Raw genomic sequence first — 24201 nt, 5'->3', positions numbered from 1 at the left:
ATGAGTGTTTTATCTCTACCTTGACAAGGAGGCCCCACCAGTTAAATGAATCTTTCAGTTAAATGTTTTCAGCCTAACTAGAATCAGAGATACAGGAGCATTCACATCCTTTTGACTCAGCTTGGCCTTAGGCTCCATAGCATTGACCTGGGCCAGCAGTCAGCAGACCTTTTACTGTAGAGGGCCAAAAACTAAATATTTTAGGTTTCTTGGGCCCCATATGGTCTCTGTCTTATCCACTCAACTCTGCAGTGGAACATGAAAACAATCAGCAACACCATGAAAGCAAATGGCCCTCTTATTTATAAGTCCAAAAATTCGAATGTTATAAAATTCAAATATTGTAAAATATTTTCCGCTTTTGATTTTTTCCTATCAGTTAAGATATAAAAACAGGAATTCCTATTGTGGTTCAGAGGGCTAAGAACCCAACTAGTATCCATGAGAACGCAGGTTCAATGCCAGGCCTCGCTCTGTGGGTTAAGGATCCAGTATTGTCGCAAGCTGTGGTATAGGTCTCAGATGCAACTTGGATCTGGCCTTGCTGTGGCTGTGGTGTAGGCCGGCAGCTGCAGCTCTGATTCATCCCCTAGCCTGGGAACTTCCATATGCTGTGGGTGCAGCCCTAAAAAGACAAAAATACGTACATACATACATACATTAAAAACATACTTAGCTGATGTGTTGTATAGACAAGGAGCCAGATCTGGTCTGTGGGCTGTAGGTTGCAGATGCCTGTTCTATGACCATGGAAAGTCTGACAGCCTTGATTCAAAGTCTTAGAAAAAGCTGGGTTTCAGAAAAAGATTTCATTTCCTATGGCTCTTTTCATATAAGGATAGTCCCTTACAAAGTCTGTTTCTCTACTTTGGGTCATTTTCCTGATGTAGATACTTTCCCATCAAAAATGTTCAATTTTATATTATTTTTCATGAACAAAGGCAGGATATGCTTGGGAGAACTCATTTCAGAGTTGGCCATATCTGGTGCCAGGGAAGTTCCTCCATGCAAAGAAGCTTTTGAAGAATTGATTTGAAAAGAAAAACCCTCCAATGGCGTTATCTCCAAATATTTCTTTATTTTTTCCTGGGCTGCTAGCTTTTTCCATTTTAATTCAGTTCTTCATCAGTACATCAGTACTGAATACCATCTTTTTTTAGGGCTGAATACTATCTTTTTTTAGGGTTCTGTCTGAGGCTTATGGAAGTTCCCAGACTAGGGGTCCAATTGTAGCTGCAGCTGCCAGACTATTCCACAGCCGCCGCGACTCAGGATCCCAGCCCCATCTGCGACTTACACCACAACTCACAACAATGCCAACAATGCCAGATCCTTAACCCACTGAACAAGGCCAGGGATCAAACCTGCATTGTCATGGATACTAGTCAGGTTTGTTACCGCTGAGCTGTAGCGGGAACTCCGCGAATACTATTTTGAATTAATAGTGTTCAAAAGTCCTCAAGACTAGTCCTTCTAGATATCTGCAGATCTGGATATTTGAGCTCAGTGGCCAGGAAATGTTGGAGAGGTTTTCCTTGAGGAATTTGGGTGCAGAGAGCAAGGAAGGAGGAGGCAAAGGGGGACTAGAAGAGGGCAGCCTTGGCAGGGCCTTCCCAGAGCAGTGGCTGCCCCTCTAGCACTAGTGGGCTCGACAGGTGAACACAGACCACCCTGACGCATCTACAGTCAAGGGCAAAAGAGCACCTTCTTCCATTAGTGTGATTACAGATGACCTTGCTCACAGCTGATGGAAAATTCCTAGAGGAGAAAGGATAAGGAGAAAAGGAAAGGGGGCTGCTGGGTGGTTAAGCGATCTGAGTTGGCAGAAAAAGAAGCTGCAACCCAGTTCCTCCCATTTTCCAGGAGTCCAAGGAAATCCCCCCGCTGAAAGCTCAGTCTGCAACCCTCAGTCTGCTTGCTCATCCAGAGACACCACCTCTACACAGGCTCGGGACAGAAAAGACAGGCACCTTTCTCATCCACTCTTGGGAGCATTTGCTCACATCTGTAAGGAAAACAAATTGAGGTCCGCTATTTTTCTCCCAACTACTTTTCCCTTGTTAGATCATGCTCTTCAGATAGTTTGAAGAAAGAAGGCAGAGCGTGATGCCTGATGAAAGGTGTTATTCTCAGAGCCAGGTTTTTTTTTGAACTTAAGCCACTGCAGTGGCTTTTATCTGCCCATAATTCTTTCTGAAGCCAAGTCCTCTGGCTACTCAAGCCATCTTCCTTCCTAGCAAGTTAAGATTGGGGCGCTTATAATTCTAGAACTTGACAGCCAGAATCCAACCAGCACAAACCAATCGCATAAGGCTGCTCCCTTCAGCCCAATAGCTGAGATGATTTTCCCATGATGTCATGAACCTTTGAGAGCCTTTGGAAGGAAAAATCACCAGCAAGTACACCCCTCTGTCTGGAGATCCTTTCTGACCAGAAGGCTGTTGAGATCATCTGCAGGGGGTGAAAACACGTCCTTCGGGGAGAAGGTTTTAGACTAGTAGCGTTAGTTACGGAGGCTGCCCTTATTGTTCCTTGCAAGGAAGAGAATAAAAGTGTAATCACACTAGGTCATGTGTAAATTTATACTGTTGTTACTGGCACTTAACCCTTTTCCTTCCAGGAATTGTTAAGTTCCTTTGCAGTCATAGATCAGTCCGTGGTACATTCTCACCCAGGGTGAGTGTTTGACGGTAAGGTCCCTCAGTAGACCAACAGAATAGAAGTCATGTAACCGACTCTCTGGAAATTACGTAAGAGAAATAAATGCCTTGGTATTTGCACAGAAAGGAAATTATGAAATTCACTTCGAGCCTGAACTCCCAGATTCGCTCAAAATCAGTCCTGTGAGAAAAAATGTTCTTGATCTGCGGGGGTCCTCAGTGGAGTTAGGGGTGAGGTCTTTCCTAGGAGAGACACCAGTTCCTATGTGGCTTGAAATGGGCTGCAGGTCAGGCTGCCTCTGGCTGGAGACACAGAAGCGGGCTCTGGACATAAGAGAAGAAACAGGGCATCTTTCAATGCCTAGGGTTCTTTTTTTTCTTGACTTTTCTTTTTTCTTTTTCTTGTTTTTTAATGTCATGGCCTATAAGTCAATTCACAGAAGATGCTGTCTCTAACGGAGAGATACTTAAAAAAAATTTTTTTTTTTTTCTGAGTGGACTTGCAGGATATGGGCTGGTGTTTTAGATTACCAAGTGTGCGTGGTGCTTTTCTAGCATGTTGTTTGGAGAGGTTAATGCTTTTTCAAGGGTGTCTGTGGAGCTGCAATCGTGCAGATCCTGAACTGCATTTCCAGAGAGGAACCAAATACTAAATTATGATAGTCCTATAATTCTGGGCACTCTGCCTTGATTACTGGCTATGTTTGGGTCCCAAACCCTCCCTTTTTTTCCTAGGATTTGAAATAATGTACGGACCATGGAGGAAAAAAAAATGAACCAAAACAAGCAAAGCACGAGGAAAGAAGATAGAACATAGAGAAGGGTAAACTAATTTCTGTGCTTAATTCACTTACGGACGAGCACAGATTCATTTTGAGCCCGGGATTAAAGAGCCTTGCATAAATTTCCATTATACTGCCTGGATTTTGAAACTGTGGATAGGGGCACTGGTGACTAAGTCTTTTGTGCTAAATAATGCTTTGACTAGGTAGATGTCCAGATCACTTCTGCAAGAAAATGCAAATAACATTTTCATTGTCTTCTATTCTAAGGAAACTGCCTATGATATGTATTTATATACTTAGCTAGTGCTTTGCGGAAATAGGAAAGTGGTTGAGCCTCAGAGATTTATAGATTATTCTACTGTTGGAAAATACTGAGAGATTTGCCACTCTCTACTTTGAATTTTTCATATTTCAGTGCATAAGAAATACGGGTGCAATGGGTGAGTAGATGATTTTTTAAAAATTGCACATTATAAGATATAATTGAACTCTGAACACCGTGAAATCAGAATCATGAAAGCAGGTTACTGAGACATGGAGACTCAATGCTGACTGCAGGTCTCCTGTCAGAAGGAAGCAACTACAAGTCAAAATTTAGGTGTTCTCAACCTCTCATGAGGTTTTCAGAGGTGTCATCTTTAGATCAATTGATAGAATTCTACGTGTGTTTTCTGCTAATTAATTTAAAAGAAGCATATTTGTTCCTTTTCTTAATCTTGTACTGGGGAGGCCCTACATTTTTTATATAAAAATTATAGGCATAGGCATGAAGAGCAATTACTTTGAAGTTTGACCCTTGCCCGAGTGGGAAATATATCATTATTTTTCAAGGATTTTTTTTGGAAGCACTATCGAATATGTTAACACATATAAGAGGTTTAATCTCAATAAACAGGAAAGCTCCTCCTCATTGATTTGTTTTCCCCAAATTGACTTAACAGGTAGAGTGTGAGTCTTCACGTATTTCAGTTTATATGCAGGGAAATGACAATCAGGTTACAAAAAAGCATTATTTATAATGTCAGTTCCTGCCTGGCTAAAACGTGCTGGCTCGGTTATGCAAACGTATAAAAGAATAGATTTTGGTACAAATACAGGTTATGAAACGAGATCTTCTTTGGTGATAAGAAGATCAGAAGGTGAAACACTGGGTGACAGAATTTAAGTCTGTGTTATCAAGCCAGAGTTTATCTATTGCTAACCATAAACTCTATTTTCTAAAAGGCTATTTTTCTAAAAGGTTATTATCTAAAATGATAATTCATTTGAATTTCTTTAACATTTGAAATGGACTGGATGGAGCTCAAAGGTACACGCAGGGGAAAAAACAGCTGGATTTGACCCTAATTAGTACATTAAAATACCTTAATAAGCACCTGTAAAATGCGTAGTGACCTAATTTGGATTTTCTTTAAATAATCATATAATGCTATTAATGTTATTTGTTCTGTTATTGTTTGCCATCAATATTATTGGCCATAGTAGTATACAAGCATTTTACTTTTGCATAGTTGTAATACAGGTTTTATTTATTTGCAACTTATACACAAGGACTTTGAATATCAAAATATAAATTTTTCAGAAACTTGTAATTAAGTCGTAACTTGAGGTTATATGCCCACCGTACAGAGACTCATCAGTGAAGGAGGATCAAATCCTCAGAGAGTCATCAAATTTATTTTTAAAATGGGAGAAATTCTGCCACAGAGAAGCATGAAAACTGAGGCATTGAGAATTTAGGTTCCATGTAAGGAGAAAAAGGCCAGACTTTACATACTATAGTCAGGGTAGGAATAACTTTTGGGGCGTTACTAAGTGTCTATGAAAAATATAGGTCCTATTCTAGGATTTCCAGATTTGACTGAGCAGCTATGAAAAGTTGTATTCTGCAGCAAGGGGAGGAAGAAACACTGGATTTGAAGTCAGCAGGCTTAGAAGCCCTATCTGCAGCTTCCTTCCATTCACATGAGGATCTCTCTTGGAACATAATTTCTGTATCTCTCTTTCTTGGTAAATTAAACCAAGGACTTGGGAAGCTAAAAAAAAAAAAAAAAAGAACCAAAAAAAAAAAATCACATGATAGGGCTGTAGCCAAAAGCAATGAAGGAAGAAATGACAGTCAGATTAATGTTCTGACAGTTCTGCTTACATCTCTTATCTTTCGACTCACTCATCTGTAACTCCCTCCTTGTCTAAAGACTAAAGCGTCAACTCACACTTGTCTTCAGGGTCAAAAATCTGTCCCCAATTTAATGTTCAATTCTAACATCCCTTTATTCGTGAATGTATTCAAGTCCTGACTATCACCTGGAAAATACATTTTACTTTCTTATCTAATACCAACTTCTACTTCCAGATACAGCTATAGTGTATTCCTGAATGCCTCTTTGTTTACAATTTTAGCACTTAATCAGGCACTGCAATAGACTATTATGTTATTTAAAGACTTATTATGTTAAGGTCTTAACAAAGTATCTTATTCCTCCAATTAAGTTATTTTATTTACTGCTCTGGTCATTTTCATCATCCTTAGTAGCAGTAACACGGGTGGGAGGGGAAAGTGTCTAAATGATCGCTGCGGGTTGGGCATTTCACATGTATTATTTCTAATTCCTGTAAGACTCTTTCACAGTGAGCTAGATCAATGTTGCAAATCATATCAGGCTGACCAAAAGTCCAAACTCTCCCCACTGTCCAATGCGATCCCTGTTGTCAAGGTCATAATTTAGAATTTTGAAATTCAATGCATAGGGATTTAATTTGAAAGAACTACAATTTCAAAAAAAGTTTTAAGAGATCATACCCTTTGACCTAGTAATTGCACATTTGGAACCCTTTTCTAAGAAAATAGAGGTGAAGATAAACATTAATCTACAAGGACAGTTAATGTACCCTTGTAAGTATAAAACAAACATGAATATAAAAGTATATGTATAGGTGATGATTAATTAAAGCATGCTTCATATATGATGGAAATAAAATATATGCAAACATTAAAATACATGGTTTCAAATGATTTTTAATTGCATGACAAATGCTTAAATATAAAAAGTATGATACTCATTTTTCCAAAAGTATGACACATTTAAAATTATAAAAAATATATAAAGATAAAAAACAGAAATAAAGGAAAAAGAGAAGAGATATACCAAAGCATTTATAGTGGTGGGAATATGGATTTATTTTCTTTTTTATGTTTTCCCACATTATTCTATAGTTTTCACCTTTGTCTTGCATATTTCTCACAATGAGCATATATTATTTTCACAATTAAAAAAAAAAAGACCTAAATATACTTTACAGCTAAAAAACCACATACAGGAGTTTCCGATGTGGCTCAGTGGTTAATGAACCCAACTAGCATCCATGAGGATGAGGGTTTGATCCCTGGCCTCGCTCAGTGGGTTAAGGATCTGGTGTGGCCGTGAGCTGTGGTGTAGGTGGCAGATGTGGCTCAGATTCTGCATCCCTATGGCTGTGGCATAGGCCGGCAACTGTAGCTCCGATTAGACTCCTGGCCTGGGAACCTCCATATGCTGCGGGTACGGCCCTAAAAAGACAAAAAACAAACAAACAAACAAAGAAAAAAACCCCCACATACATAAACTGTTAAAGTCCATATGCCCAAACCTAGATATTCAATTATGTAGGTACCCTTTCTTTCAAAAGTACCAGTACAGTATTATTGAAATTACTCAAAATACATTTTGCACTTTCTTTGTAGCTTGTGGCAAATTCCTTAAATGTCGACAATAGTGACTAGCATTGATTGTCTGAAATTGTTTGTTTTGTTGCTGCTGTTGTCAGTTCTGGAAAAAGCCAAGTTGTAAGCATCTCCTGGCAGGGCTATCTGACAGAAGGAACCACCATCCCTGTAAAAAGAGAATGAACCTAAGCTATAGGCTTGTTACCTTTGAGAAAGTTAACATGCCACAGATAACACAAATGAAACACCACAATCTCTGTGTTAAGAACGCAGTCATGTGGGGTCTGGCCCTAAGATGAATAGGGTATTTTTGGAGTGTAAATGTCTCACCCAGATGAGATAAATGAAGACTTCCAGAGCATGACAGAGAATAAGTGACTAAACAATAACTCAGCTGCTCTGGAAGTGTTAGCTTCTTAAAGAGCAATCTCACTTACTGTTGGTTTTATTTTTTATTTTATTTTTTTAGGGCTGCCCCATGGCATATGGAAGTTCCCAGGCTAGGGGTCGAATTGGAGCTACAGCTGCCAGCCTATGACACAGCAAGAGCAACGCCAGATCTGAGCCCTGTCTGTGACCTACACCTTAGCTCCTGGCAATGCCAGATCCTTAACCCACTGAGTGAGGCCAGGGATTGAACACACATCCTCATGGACACAAGTCAGATTCGTTACCATTGAGTCACAGTGGGAACTCCCTGTTGTTGGTTTTAACATATTTGACGGAAATAAAGATCATACAAAAGGACATACTAAGCATTCAAATGATTTCTCAGTAAATGAGTGCACGAGTTTTTTGTACAGAAAATATACACATATGCTTATTTGCAAACACAGTGTCTTACTTATCCAGAACACTTTCTGAACTATTCATAACACAGCAAATACAAGATCTTTGTGTTTAAATGTTCTGAGAAGCTAAACTAGATATCATAAGTCCATATCTTGGAGCTTTTTTAATCCAAAAAGGAAACTAACCAAAACAAGGTAACTCCAAATTTAGCCTACACTCATACTATGGCAAAAATATACATCTACTTTAAACCCTTTAGATCATATTTACTTTTGCTTTGCATATATTGTTAAACAACCTTGGTTATGTAATTTCTCAGTCCAGTGCCCATTAGAATCAACAAATTAGGCAGAGCATGGTGACAGCCTGATAGATTCAAGGCACATTTGAAGAAGCAAAAATGACAGGTGAAGGCTCCTTGATGGAGAAGAAGGAAAAATATGCAGAAAGACTTAAATAAGCTTAGTCTTAGGTCATTTGATGTAGAAGACACTATTCTTCTTGTATCCTGATAAGCCTTCTCTATTGCAGGTAAAAATGAAATAGCTTATGTTTATTGTAATGAGTCATTCCTGAGTCATGATTCAAAAGAGATATTGTACTCAAGCATATTGTTACTTTCATTCATTTCATCATTCAAGTGACATTTATTGAGATTGATTTATTCACTCAGTCATGTGCAAGAAAATGAGAATATAAAGATTAAAAAAAACATGGCAGAGAACTTTGAAAAGCTCCCCATTGGTAGATGGGAACAGGCATAGAGAAAACCATATTTGTAAAAACACGAGAGGAACAAAATGTGCTATACTAGAAATATGGACAAAGTGCTACAGAGACAACCAGTTAGAGTTTGAGGATGCATATAGCATGTAACAGAAAATAATTCCAAATCAAACAAATTTCAATTATTTAGAAAAGCCGTTATGTGATATGCTGCCTTCCCAGGAATGCCAGATAAATCAGGCATCTCATCACTGTGTGTTGCAGCAGTGACAAATGGCAAATAAGGCTGGAATAAACCACAACTGCTTCCCGCTGCTTTAGAGGAAGCTGTCTGTGCAGGCAGTGGCATGCAGGAAGGACCTGCCGTTCTTAGAAGCAGCTTATACTTTATACACATGATTACACATATGTAGACAGAGCTGGAGGCATAATGGGCATTTAGGATACAAACTAGCGAGGGGGCTGATCCTGTCCTCTGGCTTGCTCTCAGCATCCTTAACACAGCTACACATGCTATTATGTCATAGATATTAAGTCTTTCATTATAAAGACTTCACCATAAATTCTATTCCATTTCACTCTACTTCTCAGAAACTCATCAGATTTTTCTTTTTCCCACAATCCATTTTAAAACTTAAATCATAGGCTGCCTTATCTTGTCATTTGGCCATTTGATTTCACATGTGCATGGTCTGTCTTCTCCATTAGAGATTGTGACTTCTTAGAAAGAAGGAACTCTTCCTTCTAGGGCTCTGTGTCTCCCAGATCACCTTGTACATAGGTCAGGTACAAAGCAGCTACTCAATCAGTAACTTTATTGAATTTAATACAAAGATTAAATCTTGCCAGTGCAGTAAGTGAAACTGCCAAAGGAGTTTTCCAATGGGTAAGGTTACATTCTGTGGCTTAAAATTCCCTAGTGGGTGCCTTGTCCTCATAGCAGCAGGCTATAAACTCATCCTGTCTGCATTTAAATTCAATATAACATTTCTTTCTTTATTATGTACTACTATTAATTATCACTGTGAAGATTAGTAAGTGGCTCTTTCTGCCTAGTAGATGCAGATGACAGGAGTTTCTCATCTCTTATCACTGTGAAATTGGACCGCCTACATGGTTAATGGAAGTCTGAGAATATATGTGATTGCTGGTGGTCTTAGCATAAGTGCCAAGGAAAGATTTATGTTCCCAGTGGAACAATCTCCTTCTGTGTCACACGATCATTCATAATCTGACTGCAGATCTAGACTGTGACTAATATTTGGCTTTAATATGATAGGTGGTTACCGTGGAAGGAATCAGTAAGAGCATAATTGTCACTTCCTTGGAAAAATTTAATTCACAGATGGATCCCAACACCCAACTGCACTGGTGTCCAAAACTAATGGGGATTTTTGCTAAATAAGGACCGATCCAGCCAAAAAAGATATACTCTGACTAGAGAAATCTGTATCACGTATTGCTATAAAAAGTATATTTACCCAAACGCTGACTGTTTTGGAACACTAGAATTTTCTTAATAGGGATATAGTGAAAAGTCACTCACTAATTAAAAGGCACATTTATATTTTTTTCCCTAATAAGGTAAAGCAATCAAGTTAATCACTGCTCTCATGCACTTAACAAAGTTTCAGTTACTGACAAAATTTAATCCTTCATGCTTCCTTATTAAGATAAATAAGGTAAAATTTTTATTCATTAAAATAATCAACTTTTCTCTAATTTTCTACTTCAGTATTTACTTATTTAAGTCTTGCTGCATATCATTCCATGGGAGGGGAAAGTGATGATGAGAAAGACCAGGATACATTATTTATTTGCCCCCTCCCATAAATAAGCTTATACAAACAACCATAATCTTATTCACATTGCATTCATTTCTTTAAAGGTTTTTCCTATTGCGTGAAACTCTTGGCCTGCGGTGCCTTCCATTTATTTGGAGTAGCATATTAACGCAAAACAAGTTCAACCCTAATTCCAGAGAAATGGCGTTGCCTTCTGGGTGACTGGTTTTCCAAAAGAGCTCATTACCTGGAAATAAAAGTGTTGTCTCTGTGCATTCAGGGGGTTTGGAAAATTCTTAGCCATCTCCAGATGCACAGAATGAATCATAATTAAGAGAACATATATAAATAATTACGTTCCTCTTTTCACTGAGGTTTAATACTCCTTAAAGGATTAATTAGACCGCTCCTGTTTCTTAGAAGAAGTCCATGAGGAAACACATTTCAGAAGAAGCTTATTGCAGCCCCATGAACTATTCCTCAGCCTCTTGCCCTTCAGATGAATCAGCTTCTCCGTCTCCAGGCTCTTTGAGATTTAGGCTACAGCCTGGCTTCCTATGTATCCATCTATTTTGCAGCGTTAATCCAAACTGTCTACCAATAACACTTGGTTTAATATGCTAAATTAGACCTCCCTGGTGTGAAGCCTGATTCGCACGGAGAGGGCTTGAAAAGGCAAGATGGTGGGTTATAGGGCTTGCACACTGTATCAGCAAGTACTTGGCTAATCAGAGTCACGCCGCGTGCACAGTCTGTTCCTTACCCTTTTAATTTCAGTATCTTTGCTCTGTGCTGGGGAAAGTGGCATAACGCAGGATTAAGAGCCATCTGCAAAACCTTAGCGCATTTCACCAGCACCTCCTAGGGGCCATGTGCGGGTATGAGGCTAGGAGGTGGGTACCGGTGCAGACCCTTTCCTTGTTCAGTTTCACCTCGCCCATACACAACAATCCCCCGGGCTCTGCCGCTCAGAACGCCAGCGAGTTTGTTGAAGGAGTTTGGCGTCTCTAGGAGGCCTTTTAGAGGCTAAATAAACTGCACGGAAGACACGTTCGATCGCTTGAAGTAATAAACATGCAACACACACAGGGATTTCAAACTGAGTGTTAAGGAAGAGACACCTAAATATACTGTGTCCTTTGAGAGCAAAGCTTCACTAGGACACCAAAGTACTCAGATTTATGCACCACCCCAATTTACACACACATACACACACACGCACACACACGCGCGCGCGCGGTTTAATCTGTAAAGTTCGAGGATCCGGACCGGTTAACACTGACGTTGACATAGCTTTTGAAAGGGTCTACATGCTCTTGCCTGGTTGCTGGGAATGAGGGCTGGGAGGCGCTGGTGCGAGGGCAGAGCTGAGTGCCTGTAGGAGTTGCCGTTCCAGAGAATTCATTACTCTTTAATTGCTCTGATTTTAGATCAGCAGAGCGTGCCGGGCGCTGGTGGAAAAAGAAACTGAGGGCGGACACTGAGAGAGGGAACTAGTCGTTCACCCTCCAGAGCAGTCTAGGCGCTTGTAAGTAATTTCACCAACAGTCGGGAGAAGGAAGAGCCAAGCGGTTAGGCAGTTGCAACACTTGCGCGCGTCTAAATCCAGCTGGGTTCTGCGCGCCGGTCGCGGTCCCTTTCCCCATTGAATTCGCGGCTCCTCCGCGCACCGCTGGTTCCGCGGGGGTTGTGAGGGACGTGGGGGCTCTAGGGTGGGAGGGAAGGGGAGAGGAAGAGGCGCCCCGGCTGAGGTGGAAGCCTCCACCGCTGCCAGCGTTTCGCCCGGACACAGGCACCCCGCAAGCCCCTTGGGATACACGCACGGCACAGCCGCCACGGAGGACAGAAAACGGGAAGTGTGGGGCTCGGAAAGGGGTAGGAAGCTTTGCCCAAAGGCCAGGCTGCAATTAGGCAGCCGCAAAAGCCCGGCCGCGGAGCTTCCCACCTGCTGCTGTCCCAGCTGGGGCGCAACTTCCTCCTCCCCTGCCCCGCCGGACTCCCAGACCGGGCTCGGAGGGCGGAGGGGAAGGAAGCAGCGGCAGGTTCTCCTCGCTGGCTGCGCCGCAGGCCGGGGTGTAGCATCCTCCCCTCCCCGCCGTGGTTCCCGGGGCCGGCCGCGCGGCCAAGCGCGCTGCGATTGGTCGGCAGCGGCCGGGGCGGGGCCAGGCGGTATATCCCTGACGGCCTCAAAAGAGCCCAGGATATTGCAGAGCGCCCTGGAGCCCTAGCCAGCGCGCAGCCTTCCCCGGCGCCGGCAAGCTGGGTCTTGGGAATTCTGGTTTGCTTTGGCTCACTCGCTTTCACAAACTACTGGATCTTACATGCCTCTGTAACCCCCCACTTCCACTCCATGTCCCCATGCTCCTGCGCCAGCAACAGGTAAGGGCTGCTGTGTATTTTCTTCCCTCCTTTTCTCTTGTTGCCTGTGTATCCTGGGGAGTGGACTCGGGCTGCCGTCCCCGACCCTACCCTGCCCGGCTGCTCCAGAGGTGCCCAGCTGTCACTCTGTTGTAGCGCTCACCCACGCTCCGGAGTCCCAGATCATGCCTATAGAGTTTGTGTGCGCACCAGAACATCCCCAGAGCTAAAAATACTGAGACATGCTTGGAACAGTTGAGCAATAGAAACAGATTTCTCTGCAGCATCTGTTTGTGCTCATAACTTCCAGTGCACCAGCTGTAGCAAGATACAGCATTTGGAGACAAGGGCGAGGGAGCCTGTGTTCGATTCTCACTCTAAGGGAAAAAAAGGGGCGGGGGCGGGATGGGGGGTGCGTCTGGAGTACTGGTCTCAAATCTTGGCAAATCTTGGCACTCGGTACTAGCCCTGATCCTTGGCGTCTCCCCCCCCCCCCCGCCCCCTTGTCATTGCTTCAAGTGTAGCTTCCAGTTCCAAACCGAGCGAGCGTCTCAGAGTTGCTTTCCTGGGGAAGAGAGCGGGAGCTCGGGTTGGCTTTGAGCCTGAAGACCGCAAAACTTTTACATCATCTGTCACTCTCCCCTAAGCAACTTGTTTTTCTTAGTAATAATAGTGTTAATACCGAAATTAAAGGCAGTGTGGTTTCAGGGAAGCACAGTGGTCAAAACGACCTGATTCTGCAAAAGATTGCATCATAAAACATAGACTCATCATGACAATTGAAAAAAAAAACCGAGATAGGAAATGGGCAGTTTATTGCCTGCGTCTGGGTAATCCTATCAGTAGGAACATAACTAGGATAAGGCTGTGAATCCTGGGGATTTTCATAAACTCTGAATTTACCTATTAAGAAATAAGGCATTATTGTAAACGTGTTTTGGCTATGCAAAAAAAAAAAAAGAATATTGCTTTGTACCACTTCTTTTCTTTCCATATTCATACTCGGTAGGCTGCCAGACTTCCTCTCGCTAACCACTGTTATATGTCTGCTGTATATTACCTGTACACTTGCTAGCTTCTTCCTGCTCACTTCTACCCCGGCCCCCAAGTGTTTTATTTATATTTGCCATTACCCGGAAAAAATCGCCAGGCTCAGGAGTAAGAGACATTTAAGGATGGTGGGAAGGGTGAGAGTTGGGGTCAAGGTCATTGCACTTCGCTTTCAGCTCCTCCCCCTCCCTCTTGGGGGGGGGGGCACTTTCTTTTACGTTATTGATATCCATTAGGAATATCTGTACCGAACTCTTTTGAATTTGACATTAAAAAATAACACGGTATTTTTACTTCCTTCAGACTTTCCGGCTCTAGACTCTCTGGTTGGCTGTAGCGTCCTTGTATGACTTTCGAGTAGTGTGAACGATTGACCACACTGTTTACCTGAACAGACCGGCTGTTTCAGGCTTTTTTCTTTTACTGTATAGTTTTGTTTACCGAAGAGGTGTATTTTCCAGCGTTTACACGTGCTAAGTGATGCTACATGCATTACTGAATAGGAACCTGGTAGAGCTCACATAGATAAGCCGGCATCCCTCTCCCCTCCCCCTCGGCCCCTCCCCCTCCCTTCTGTTTACTGCGCTTCTAAGAGGTTACTTCGCTAGCATTTGCGCTCTCATAGCAACATGTGCCCAGAGCACACTCAGGCTCGTCTATATGGCGTCAGCTGGGGAATAGCTGCTCTAAACACTCATTAGCAGACCTCTCCTTCAGCCCGGCGCACTTTCTTCTCCTCTCCTTATTTCCTTTTCTTACTTACAAACTTTTTTTTTTTTCACTATATGCTGCTACCATATTAGGAGACCCATTTATTCTCATTTACTCTTCTTCATTACATGTTTCTGCTCTCTTATAATCCATAGTAGGGTTCTTTCCTTTATGATACAAATGATCCGGATTCATTCATTTGCACCGTGCTGTCTCCTGGACCTTGTGTTTCTCTGCAGCTCTCTTGCCTTTAACATCCACCTTGAGATGGAAGCTGAACTATTTTTTTCCATTGCTTATGCTTAATTTTGGCTCAGCCTATAAATAGTCTTAACATGAACAGCACTACATGTAGCCTCTCCATTTCCCAGAAATACTTTCTACCTAATTGGTTATACTGTGGGTAAAAATGATTATTTGTATCTATTACATTTAGACCAGGCCCTGAAATATTTTGGCTGACAAGAGGGAATGCACACACAGCTCACCAATTCAGATACGAATTCTCCAGAGTCGTACCCATCAGGGAGTCGAATCACTTGATGTTTTCATCTATTCTTAATCAGATGTTTCTCAAAAAATTACTTTGACTCTATCCTAAAATGAAGTTGCATGAAAGCCCTATTCCAAATTAAAGGGCTTTTTTTTTTCTTTTGCCAGATGCTCAAGAATTGGTGATTTTCAGTGTGAGAAGAGCAGACAAGGAAGTCTTCTGCTTGCCTGCAGCCACTCAGGCATGTGGGCAGGTTGATAGGAGAGACATTCTTCATAGTGAACGAGTAAGACAATAACCCTATCGAACTTTGGCAGGTTCTAGATTTTTGCTCTGTCATCAGCTCCACAAAAGTCTGAATACATGTAATGTGTGTGCACACATATACACACATAAATCTGTTTTGGAGCATATCTACTAGAAGTGACAAAAGTTTCCATTTTGCCAAAAAATATTTTTTCCCCTTTCCAGGCAGGAATGGTAGAATTTCTAAATGATGCTCCGCATATGGAACAAATTCTGTCATTAGCAATGGAAATAAGACAATAATAGTCGCTCAATACAGGCTATTTTCAAGATTCTAAATGCGGAAAGCTATTCGGAGGAAGCTGGTATTGTGTGTTTTGTGGAATTCAAACTAATGTCCTGGGGTCAAGATTTTTGGAAAGTTGTAATTCAGTCTTTAGATTTCATATGGTTGTTATGCCTTAATCTGGAAAGAGTGCAGAAATAAGTCAGAAGAAATTTGAGACTGTCTACTCATGGTCCCTAATGGTAACTCAGATGGAAGGATTGTTTTGAATCATGAAAAGGGAATTTCTTGGTGTCAGCTTATACTATAAGATTCTGAAGTCAGTCAGAGCTCAAGGATAAAACGCTATTTCGATGAGCTCCCCCCACCACACACCTTTGCACCTGCCTTCAGTACCATGTTATTATCTCTGTTTTTGTGTAGAAATGCTGGGCAATTTCATATGAGCCAAAAAAGCTGAAATCACTGTTAAAAAAATCATTTTTATGTCCAGGATCTAGAACCCCGAGGAATAGAAGTCTTGTTTCCTTTGTCCAAGTACAAACTTCATGGGGAAGCAGACAAAACACTGAAGCAGGTGGAAGGCTGTGAAGGCACAGTAACTTCTTTTTTATAAAATAATTCAAAGGCACTTTCAAATCGGGCATCATTTAGGTGTCAAAAGCTGCCAAAATGTAACACACATTGCAATTTTCACAGATGACTAATCTCAGGAAAAATGTGTTGGGGCACATTCTTGCATAATAACTTGGATAAAGAGGGAGAAGTGAAAAGACTGCAACAAGGCATTTTCAAAGACAGTGCACCTTGTCTCTCTTTAAAGGGGTGCAGGAAAACAGAGTGGTGATTTGCTTTCTTTGTTTGTGGTTGGCTTGGCTGAACTTGGTGCCGTTAACTGCTTAATCTGAATGTGGTTTTGGGGGGAGAAAGGAAAAGTGGAATCCTCGGCATCAGGACTTCAACACATTTCCGATCCTCCCCATCTGTTGTTCATTGTCCCCCTTTAATACAAGAGATAGATTTGGTTGTTTGAAAAGTTGAGAATTGCTTTTATTTTTCAGTTCTGTGCTGTATTCAGTTTAAGAAATTTTTCTTTGATTCACAGGACACCCTAGACTTTCTCTTAGGCTTTTGTTAATCAAGGAAAAATTGTCTCTTTGGAGCAAAAATGGAAAGTCAATCGATGGTTTTTACGGGGGGGAGGGGAGGCAAGAGGAGAAAACTGAAAACTACTGTTTGTTGTTCACATTTAGTGAAGGTGAGCGCCTTCTCCATAGGAACACAGGGCAAGCAGTAGCCCTGGAAGTGAAAGTAAGCTGCCTGATCCTTATAATGTACTCCTACAAAGCTGTCTCTGTTTGGGAAAACACAGACTTGGACTTACATGAAATGAGTTCCAGCTTTATCTCAATCCGCTAAAGACCTGGTCCTTGGGTGCAAAGGTGCTTACTTCCTAGCCTGTCATTACACATGGCAATCCCATCTCCAGGGAATTTCAGGACTCTGCTTGCTAGGCAACAGACTCGCTCTGTATCCCCCATAGCAAACCTGCGTCTTGAAGTCAGAATCCCTTGCGCTAACAAAGATGTTATCAGGCGTTTCTGCACAGTGGCTGCTCTAAAGTGTGTGAAGTGATGGAGCAAGCCCAAACAGTCTCCAGAAAGTGGGATCCATTTCAGATGATTATAAGGGCTGTCTGCTCAGTTTTATCTTTTAAACAGAAGAGTCTGTGCCTTCGCAGTTCAACCCTGTCATCAAAGGCTCCAGTATTCTCCCAGAATGCACCTGCTACTCAGTTAATAGTAACATTCTCCATTCAAGGTGAAATGCTCTCTAGACATGTCCGAGTTCACAAAGCTTCATGACAAGCCTCGGAGTAAGGGAGTCTTCCTTTTGCTTAGTCGCTCGGGAGCCGAGCAAGTAGAGGAGGCAAAAGAAGAGAAAAAGAGGACAGAGGTGGATCTGTAAAAGAGAACATTTCAGATTTGTTGGGGGGAAAAAAGAAAAGAAGAAGAGGGGAAAAGGGAACCTGTGATTTTGGTTGAAAGACTGTCACAAGTAACTAATTCTTCTGTGTTCGATGACTTCGTTAAGATAAGAAAATACTTGTGGGGGCGGGGGGGGGGAGGGGATACAAAGAAAGGAGAAAGCCAGTGAGTCAACCTGGAGTCTGTTTATCTACATCTGACCCCATGTCTTGCTAGGAAACGTTGCCTAGGGTGTAGAACCCTTTTATAATGACTCCTGTAATGAGGAATCTCTCTGTTTTTGCAGGACGTGTTCTCTGGATGTCAGCTGAGTTGCTAAGGTGACTCCGCATGTCAGGAGACAGACCCTGGTAGAAAGAACCTCAAGGCTCCTGGAGACCCCCATCTCTCCTTGTTTTTTGTGTGTGTGTGTCCTCACCGAACATTCAAAACTGTTTCTCCAAAGGGTTTTGCAAAAACTCAGACTGTTTTCCAAAGCAGAAGCGCCGGCGTCCACAGCCGAAGCGATGGGCAGTGTGCGCACCAACCGCTACAGCATTGTCTCTTCAGAAGAAGACGGCATGAAGTTGGCCACCCTGGCGGTTGCCAACGGCTTTGGGAACGGGAAGAGTAAGGTCCACACCCGACAGCAGTGCCGGAGCCGCTTCGTGAAGAAGGACGGCCACTGTAACGTGCAGTTCATCAACGTGGGCGAGAAGGGGCAGCGGTACCTGGCAGACATCTTCACCACGTGCGTGGACATTCGCTGGCGGTGGATGCTGGTTATCTTCTGCCTGGCCTTCGTCCTCTCGTGGCTATTTTTCGGCTGTGTGTTCTGGTTGATAGCTCTGCTCCATGGGGATCTGGATGCATCCAAGGAGAGCAAAGCTTGTGTGTCCGAGGTCAACAGCTTCACGGCCGCCTTCCTTTTCTCCATTGAGACCCAGACGACCATCGGCTACGGCTTCAGGTGTGTCACGGACGAATGCCCGATCGCTGTTTTCATGGTGGTCTTCCAGTCCATCGTGGGCTGCATCATCGACGCCTTCATCATCGGAGCAGTCATGGCCAAGATGGCCAAGCCCAAGAAGAGAAACGAGACGCTGGTCTTCAGTCACAACGCGGTGATCGCCATGAGAGACGGCAAGCTCTGCTTGATGTGGCGAGTGGGCAACCTTCGGAAAAGCCACCTGGTGGAGGCTCACGTGCGCGCGCAGCTCCTCAAATCCAGAATTACTTCTGAAGGGGAGTACATCCCCCTGGATCAAATAGATATCAACGTCGGGTTTGACAGTGGCATTGACCGTATATTTCTGGTGTCCCCAATCACGATCGTCCACGAAATAGATGAAGACAGTCCTTTATACGATCTGAGTAAGCAGGACATTGACAATGCAGACTTTGAAATTGTTGTGATCCTAGAAGGCATGGTCGAAGCCACGGCCATGACCACCCAGTGCCGGAGCTCGTATCTGGCCAACGAAATCCTCTGGGGCCACCGCTATGAGCCTGTTCTCTTTGAAGAGAAGCATTACTACAAAGTGGACTATTCGAGGTTCCACAAGACTTACGAGGTACCCAACACTCCCCTTTGTAGTGCCAGGGACTTAGCAGAAAAGAAATACATCCTGTCCAACGCTAACTCATTTTGCTATGAAAATGAAGTGGCCCTCACGAGCAAAGAGGAAGACGACAGTGAAAACGGAGTCCCAGAAAGCACGAGTACGGACACCCCCCCGGACATAGACCTTCACAACCAGGCAAGCGTACCTCTAGAACCCAGGCCCTTGCGGCGAGAGTCCGAGATATGACTGGACCCGCCTCTGGAATAGTTACTTTAAAACACAGTCTGTTGGTCAAAGGCCCAAAACAGTGATTCAGACGACGGTACTGGTGAAGAGGTGGGTCGAGACAAGTGGCCGCGAGGGACTGAGGTTAGCACAGAGGGCTTCAAAGAAGGACTGTAAGCTCGAAGATTAACATAAAGCACTAAACATGCCTCCCCGTGACCCGATGATGGCACATACATGTTGTAGAATAAGTTAGGGTGGGGTGTTTATGTTGTGTTTTGTGTTTTTACAAAACTTGAACTTGCAGGCAAGCCTTGGTTGGTTGGGTGTTTGACTTATCCAGAATGCTTCTCTTTAGGGAACAAGAATGTTTTTAATGGCATAACATTTTTAAATGTTTTAAAGGCAAGACTCTGCCTTAACTTTTGAAAAGCTGCTAACTACATGAACACAAATTGTCTTGTTGCAGTGTAGTTTTTTCTTTTGTGTAATTTAAAAGTCAGTGTTGAACTTGGTTGAAAGCTCATGATATGTGCTTCAAAGTGGCAAGTATTTGGCTATTAGCTGCCAAAACGAGAGCCTGATTTTTTTGAGGCCAGTAATTTGTTTGCTAGAATTGATTTCTCTCTCTCTCTGTCTCTCTCTCTCTCTGTCTCTCTGTCTCTCTGGTTACATAAGGGCATTATGTAACACTAGCCAAATGGTAGCCTCTGGGTTGTTGTTGGTTTTTGTTTTTGTTTTTGTTTTTCCTCCATGATGTTAATGGGTTATCTCAAATTTTAAGTTAGACTACCTAGAATAAAATACCAAAGATAATGCACATTTTTGCACAGTGGAGCTTACACTAAAAAGGAAAGCAAGCCCCACAGCTGCCTTGACATCAAGAGACACTAACTTGGAACCTCAGCAAGACCTTGAACTGCCCTCTCCTTTCGCACCTTATTCAGAAAACAGAACATCACACGCACAGTCTCGTGAGTGTAGTGCTTTTACATTTTTGTTCTTTCATGTAACTTTCACATGATAGGAGGAAGAAGACAGGGGAAGTAAAATTCACATACACACACCCCCGTGATAGAAACATCTCTTCTTTCCTTGGAGGTGGTGCTGGCCAGGCGAACACCTAAGTTGAGAGATGATGATGTGCTCTTAGACTTTTTCTTCTGGATTTTTCCATTTTTGCACATTCCAAAATTTATTCCATAAGACCTAGGTTGACGCTAGCTGGCCTCCTTCACGCTGAGCCATCCAACATGAAAGATCAATAGGTTTAAACCCTTGCGGCTGAATTCCTCGCCCGGATTGTCAGTACATTTCCAGCTTGACTTCATCTTCCAAAAGATGCCACGCCTGGCCTCTAGGCCGGTCCTGGGTCTGGAGTGAGTCCTACAGCGCCTGAGCGGGCAGTGAATGCCAAAGTGAGATGTGGACAAACCATTTTATGTACCTCATCAGCTCAAATATTCAGGATGGAGGGGAATGTTGCTTTTTTTTTTTTTTTTTTTGAACAGTAGAGTAGGAATGAAAATGTCTCAGTATTTTAGGGTCAGTAAGAGCCGTAGAAATTCTGACAGTCCCAAGTAAAGGAGATAATGGTCAAAAGGGTTCTTTCCCCTTCATGGGTGTACACTCAGGCCTGAATCGGAGCTGATCCCTTTTGCCTGTGGCGCCTGAGACCAGGTTTCTTGGGACGCATGGTTTTCCAGAAGCCTCTCCTGCCTGGCTGCTTGACCTGCCAGAAACGTTGGTTTTGTTTTGTTTTGTTTTGTTTTCTGCTCTAGCTCAACCTAATGGAACTCTCTTTAGATCGACAGTTCCTTATTTGTGAATTCTGGGGTTGCTGACTTTTCTTTTTCATTGGCGTCTCCAAATCAACTCTCTCGTGGTATTATATCCCTGTATGCCATTAAAAAACAGCTTGTTCTAAAACCCTGTATTTTGTAAACTGATGTCTGTGATGGCCTCTGGTTCTTGAACAGCCATATCTGAATGCGGTGCCTGCAATAACATGACAGTCTCTGCTGTTCTCAGCCTTCAAAGCCGACGGGTTTGAAAACTGTGGCATTCTTTTCATTAAAACCAAGTCAGAGCTATCAAGTGAGTGGATGCTGTTTTAAGTCCAAATTTAAAGGCAGACTTGGGAAGTTGTTCAGAGAATTGGAGGAACCGGGATGGAGGGGGCGAGAGAATTCAGTCTTCTGTCCGTGGCCCACCGTTTGGCCATGGACGGTGAGAGGCGATGGAGGACTTTCAGCTGCTGCTATTTCGATACTTTTGCAAAGGAAAATAATCAAACCAAAGAGTATTCAGTGATAGGTAAATTAAATGAAGATACAGTGGAGAAGGGGGGTGACCGCAGAGAAGGCACCTTCCCATCACAGAGTGCTGCCACTTAAAAAGACTTGAGCTATTCGAAAGCGGGTGGGGGTGGGGGCAAGAACGGGGGAGGGAGATCTTTCAACTTCTTTCTGACAAAGAGAAAAAAAAAATTCTAAAATTTCTGGTGCACAGGTTTGTTTGTTTTTGTTTTTGTTTTTTTCCGAGAAAATTTTGCAGAAGCTATGTTTTTAAAGTGTACATTTTATAAAGTTTATCAGATATTTTCATATTTAAAGCCAAATGTAAATAGAAGTCTGTAAAGGGAAAAAAATTGCCATAGAAAGTATAATTTCAGTGCAGCCATTTCTGGGAGCTAGTACCTATATGCTACCGGTTAGCATGGTTTTAGCAAATATTTACCAGCCTTATAAGGTTCGTATTGCTATGTTCTTCTGTTATTTATTTCAGCATGGACTGTTCATTTGAAAGCTTTTTCTGGTTATTAGTGTTTTAACAGTTACAAGCTTTAAATGGCAATTTTTCTTGTTGTTAAGAGCCAAGACACAGATAATGCACAAGGCTGTTTTTTTTTTTTTTTTTTTTTTTGCTGCATTTTACCTTCAAAACATTTGTCCTTATTGACTGGGTCTCCTTAATTAGTATATATTTGTCATTATAGTGCAGACTGAAGAGACTCACCGTGAATATCTGGGGACTATCCCCAGGTCCGTGTCTCTTCTCTGTTGCAAGCAACCCCCCCCCCATTGAATTTTATTTAGGAATGATTCCCTTTTAAAGAATTTTTGCCCATGACTGTATGGGCATTCTATTTTGGGGAAGAGGCATAGATTCCTGTTTATCCTATTTTTAAATAAAAGGTAGCAAAGTGAATTCTATTTTGATTATTGAGAAAGGAATAGTTTTCTATCCCTCTAAGAGTATACTTGAATCAGACATTTTAAGGATGTCACTGTAGCACTGTAGTTATTTCCAAATTCCTGGAGAAAGTTTGCTTTACCTTTTTTTTTTTTTCCTCCTATCAATGTATTATTTCTTCTCTTCCCTTCCTTTCTTCCCTATAAACGCCCATCTCAAACCTCAATGTTATTCAGTGAGTTCTATTCCCCAAATCATGTTACCCTGGCAAAAAACAAATGTCGGTTCGTATTTTAGGATCAGCCCCTCAATAAAGGTAAAAAAGTTTGTTCTAAGAAGTAGAGTGAGTCGTTTTTCACTCTGTGTCTAGCAATGTTCAGTTTTGTTTTTGTTTTTTTTTTCTTAAAAAAAAAAAAAAAAGTGTTGCATTGTCACTCACTCCCAACCAGAATCCCTTTTCTAGTTATGTTGGGTTTCAGTTCTGTGTTCCAGTAAATTGAACAATCCCGGCCTTGGACAATCGTGATAGTTATTATTTTCCCATTTGCTGTCTTTTTGTATCTGAAGTCTTCCTAATGTACTGCACAAACCATGGATTGTACATATTTTTATATATTATGTCTTATTTTATTATTTCTAAATAAAAAATTAAAAATCGAAAACAAATCAGTGCAAGAATTTTTGGGCCCCCTGTTACGATTACTGTAGCCTCTGAGAGAGAAAGCAAAGCTTCCCAAACAATGAGACATAAACCCTGAGAATTGGAATGAATAGAGCCATAGAAATCTCCAAAACAGACAGGTATGGTGGGGTGGCAGGTTACTTTAACCCAAGATAGAGGAAGTCAAGCTCATATTTTGTTTTTGGACAGAATGTCTTAGGTGGAGAGAAGATAGACGGGAAAACAGGCAAACCAAACTAAAAATATAAGATTAAGATTTTCATTCTCTGTATAACAATAATAGTTATTACTTTTCGAATCTAACTGTGTAGCGTTCTGCCTTTTATATCATATCCTTTTCCAAAAACCAAATCAGGATATTATGATTCCTGTGTTATAGATTAGGAGTTGGCAAATGTATTCCATAAAAGGCCAGGCAGTAAATATTTTTTGTCTCTGTGGAACTGAGTCTTTGCCTCAACTATGCAATTCTGCCTTTGCACTGCAAAAGCAATCACGGGTAATATGAAAATGAACAGTGTGGCTGTGTTTTAATAAAACTTTATTTGTAACTACAGGTGGTGGGCCAGATTTGGCCCAGGAACTGTGAGTTATGGACCTCTGTTACAGATGAAGAAACTGAGGCTGGATTTTAAAGCTCATGAATCACTAAGCTGGTATTCAGATTCAGGTTTTATCTGCCTCTAAATTTAGCTTGATCCACTAAGCTAGCTAGTGTTTCAGGGCACAAAGTTACCAGGGATATGTGATCTCAGAGAAAACGCCAATTCCTCTGGCAAATTTCAAATAGCTTAACTCTTTTTCACTCCTGGAAACATTGAGAAAAATCTCCATTCTGAAATATGGGATGCTGTGTAATATTAACAAACACTGATAGAGCACTTACTCTGTTTCAAGATGGTTTTAAGTTCTTTATTACATAATTTAATTTTAACAATGACCCTATAGATTAGGTACTATTATTATCCCT

At 42.0% G+C, this 24201-nt stretch overlaps 2 protein-coding genes across 3 annotated transcripts; one reads left to right on the top strand and one right to left on the bottom strand.

The window, feature by feature from the left end:
* Positions 1–11541: 11541 nt before the first annotated feature.
* LOC125115013 (uncharacterized) lies at positions 11542–13941 on the bottom strand. Its single transcript, XM_047758724.1, has 3 exons — positions 13872–13941; positions 12923–13037; positions 11542–12630 (listed from the first exon to the last, which is right to left on the bottom strand). Exons 1-3 carry the CDS (start codon positions 13939–13941, stop codon positions 11955–11957), a joined length of 861 nt encoding a protein of 286 aa, XP_047614680.1. The 3' UTR covers positions 11542–11954.
* Positions 12674–23154, top strand: KCNJ2 (potassium inwardly rectifying channel subfamily J member 2). 2 transcript variants are annotated; one of them, XM_047758448.1, is made up of 3 exons: positions 12674–12832; positions 15233–15351; positions 17872–23154. In XM_047758448.1, exon 3 carries the CDS (start codon positions 18092–18094, stop codon positions 19373–19375), a length of 1284 nt encoding a protein of 427 aa, XP_047614404.1. In that variant the 5' UTR covers positions 12674–12832; positions 15233–15351; positions 17872–18091; the 3' UTR covers positions 19376–23154. The 2 variants fall into 2 exon arrangements, with proteins under 2 accessions (XP_047614404.1, XP_047614405.1); XM_047758449.1 differs by lacking the exon at positions 15233–15351.
* Positions 23155–24201: the final 1047 nt, after the last annotated feature.

Source organism: Phacochoerus africanus, chromosome 14 (assembly GCF_016906955.1).
Source record: "Phacochoerus africanus isolate WHEZ1 chromosome 14, ROS_Pafr_v1, whole genome shotgun sequence".
Lineage (NCBI taxonomy): Eukaryota > Metazoa > Chordata > Mammalia > Artiodactyla > Suidae > Phacochoerus > Phacochoerus africanus.
The sequence above is the reverse complement of the archived record's forward strand: the minus strand, read 5'-3'. Positions and strand labels throughout refer to the sequence as shown.

Excerpts from the sequence above, each read along its gene's own strand:
- LOC125115013 (XM_047758724.1), bottom strand. The coding sequence starts at position 13,941 with ATGGCAAATATAAATAAAACACTTGGGGGCCGGGGTAGAAGTGAGCAG. Across the intron at positions 13,038-13,871 it reads AGAAGCTAGCAAGTGTACAG|CTCTGGGGATGTTCTGGTGC; the intron begins GTAATATACAGC and ends CAGTATTTTTAG. Across the intron at positions 12,631-12,922 it reads CTCTGGAGCAGCCGGGCAGG|GGATATACCGCCTGGCCCCG; the intron begins GTAGGGTCGGGG and ends TGAGGCCGTCAG.
- KCNJ2 (XM_047758449.1), top strand. The coding sequence starts at position 18,092 with ATGGGCAGTGTGCGCACCAACCGCTACAGCATTGTCTCTTCAGAAGAA.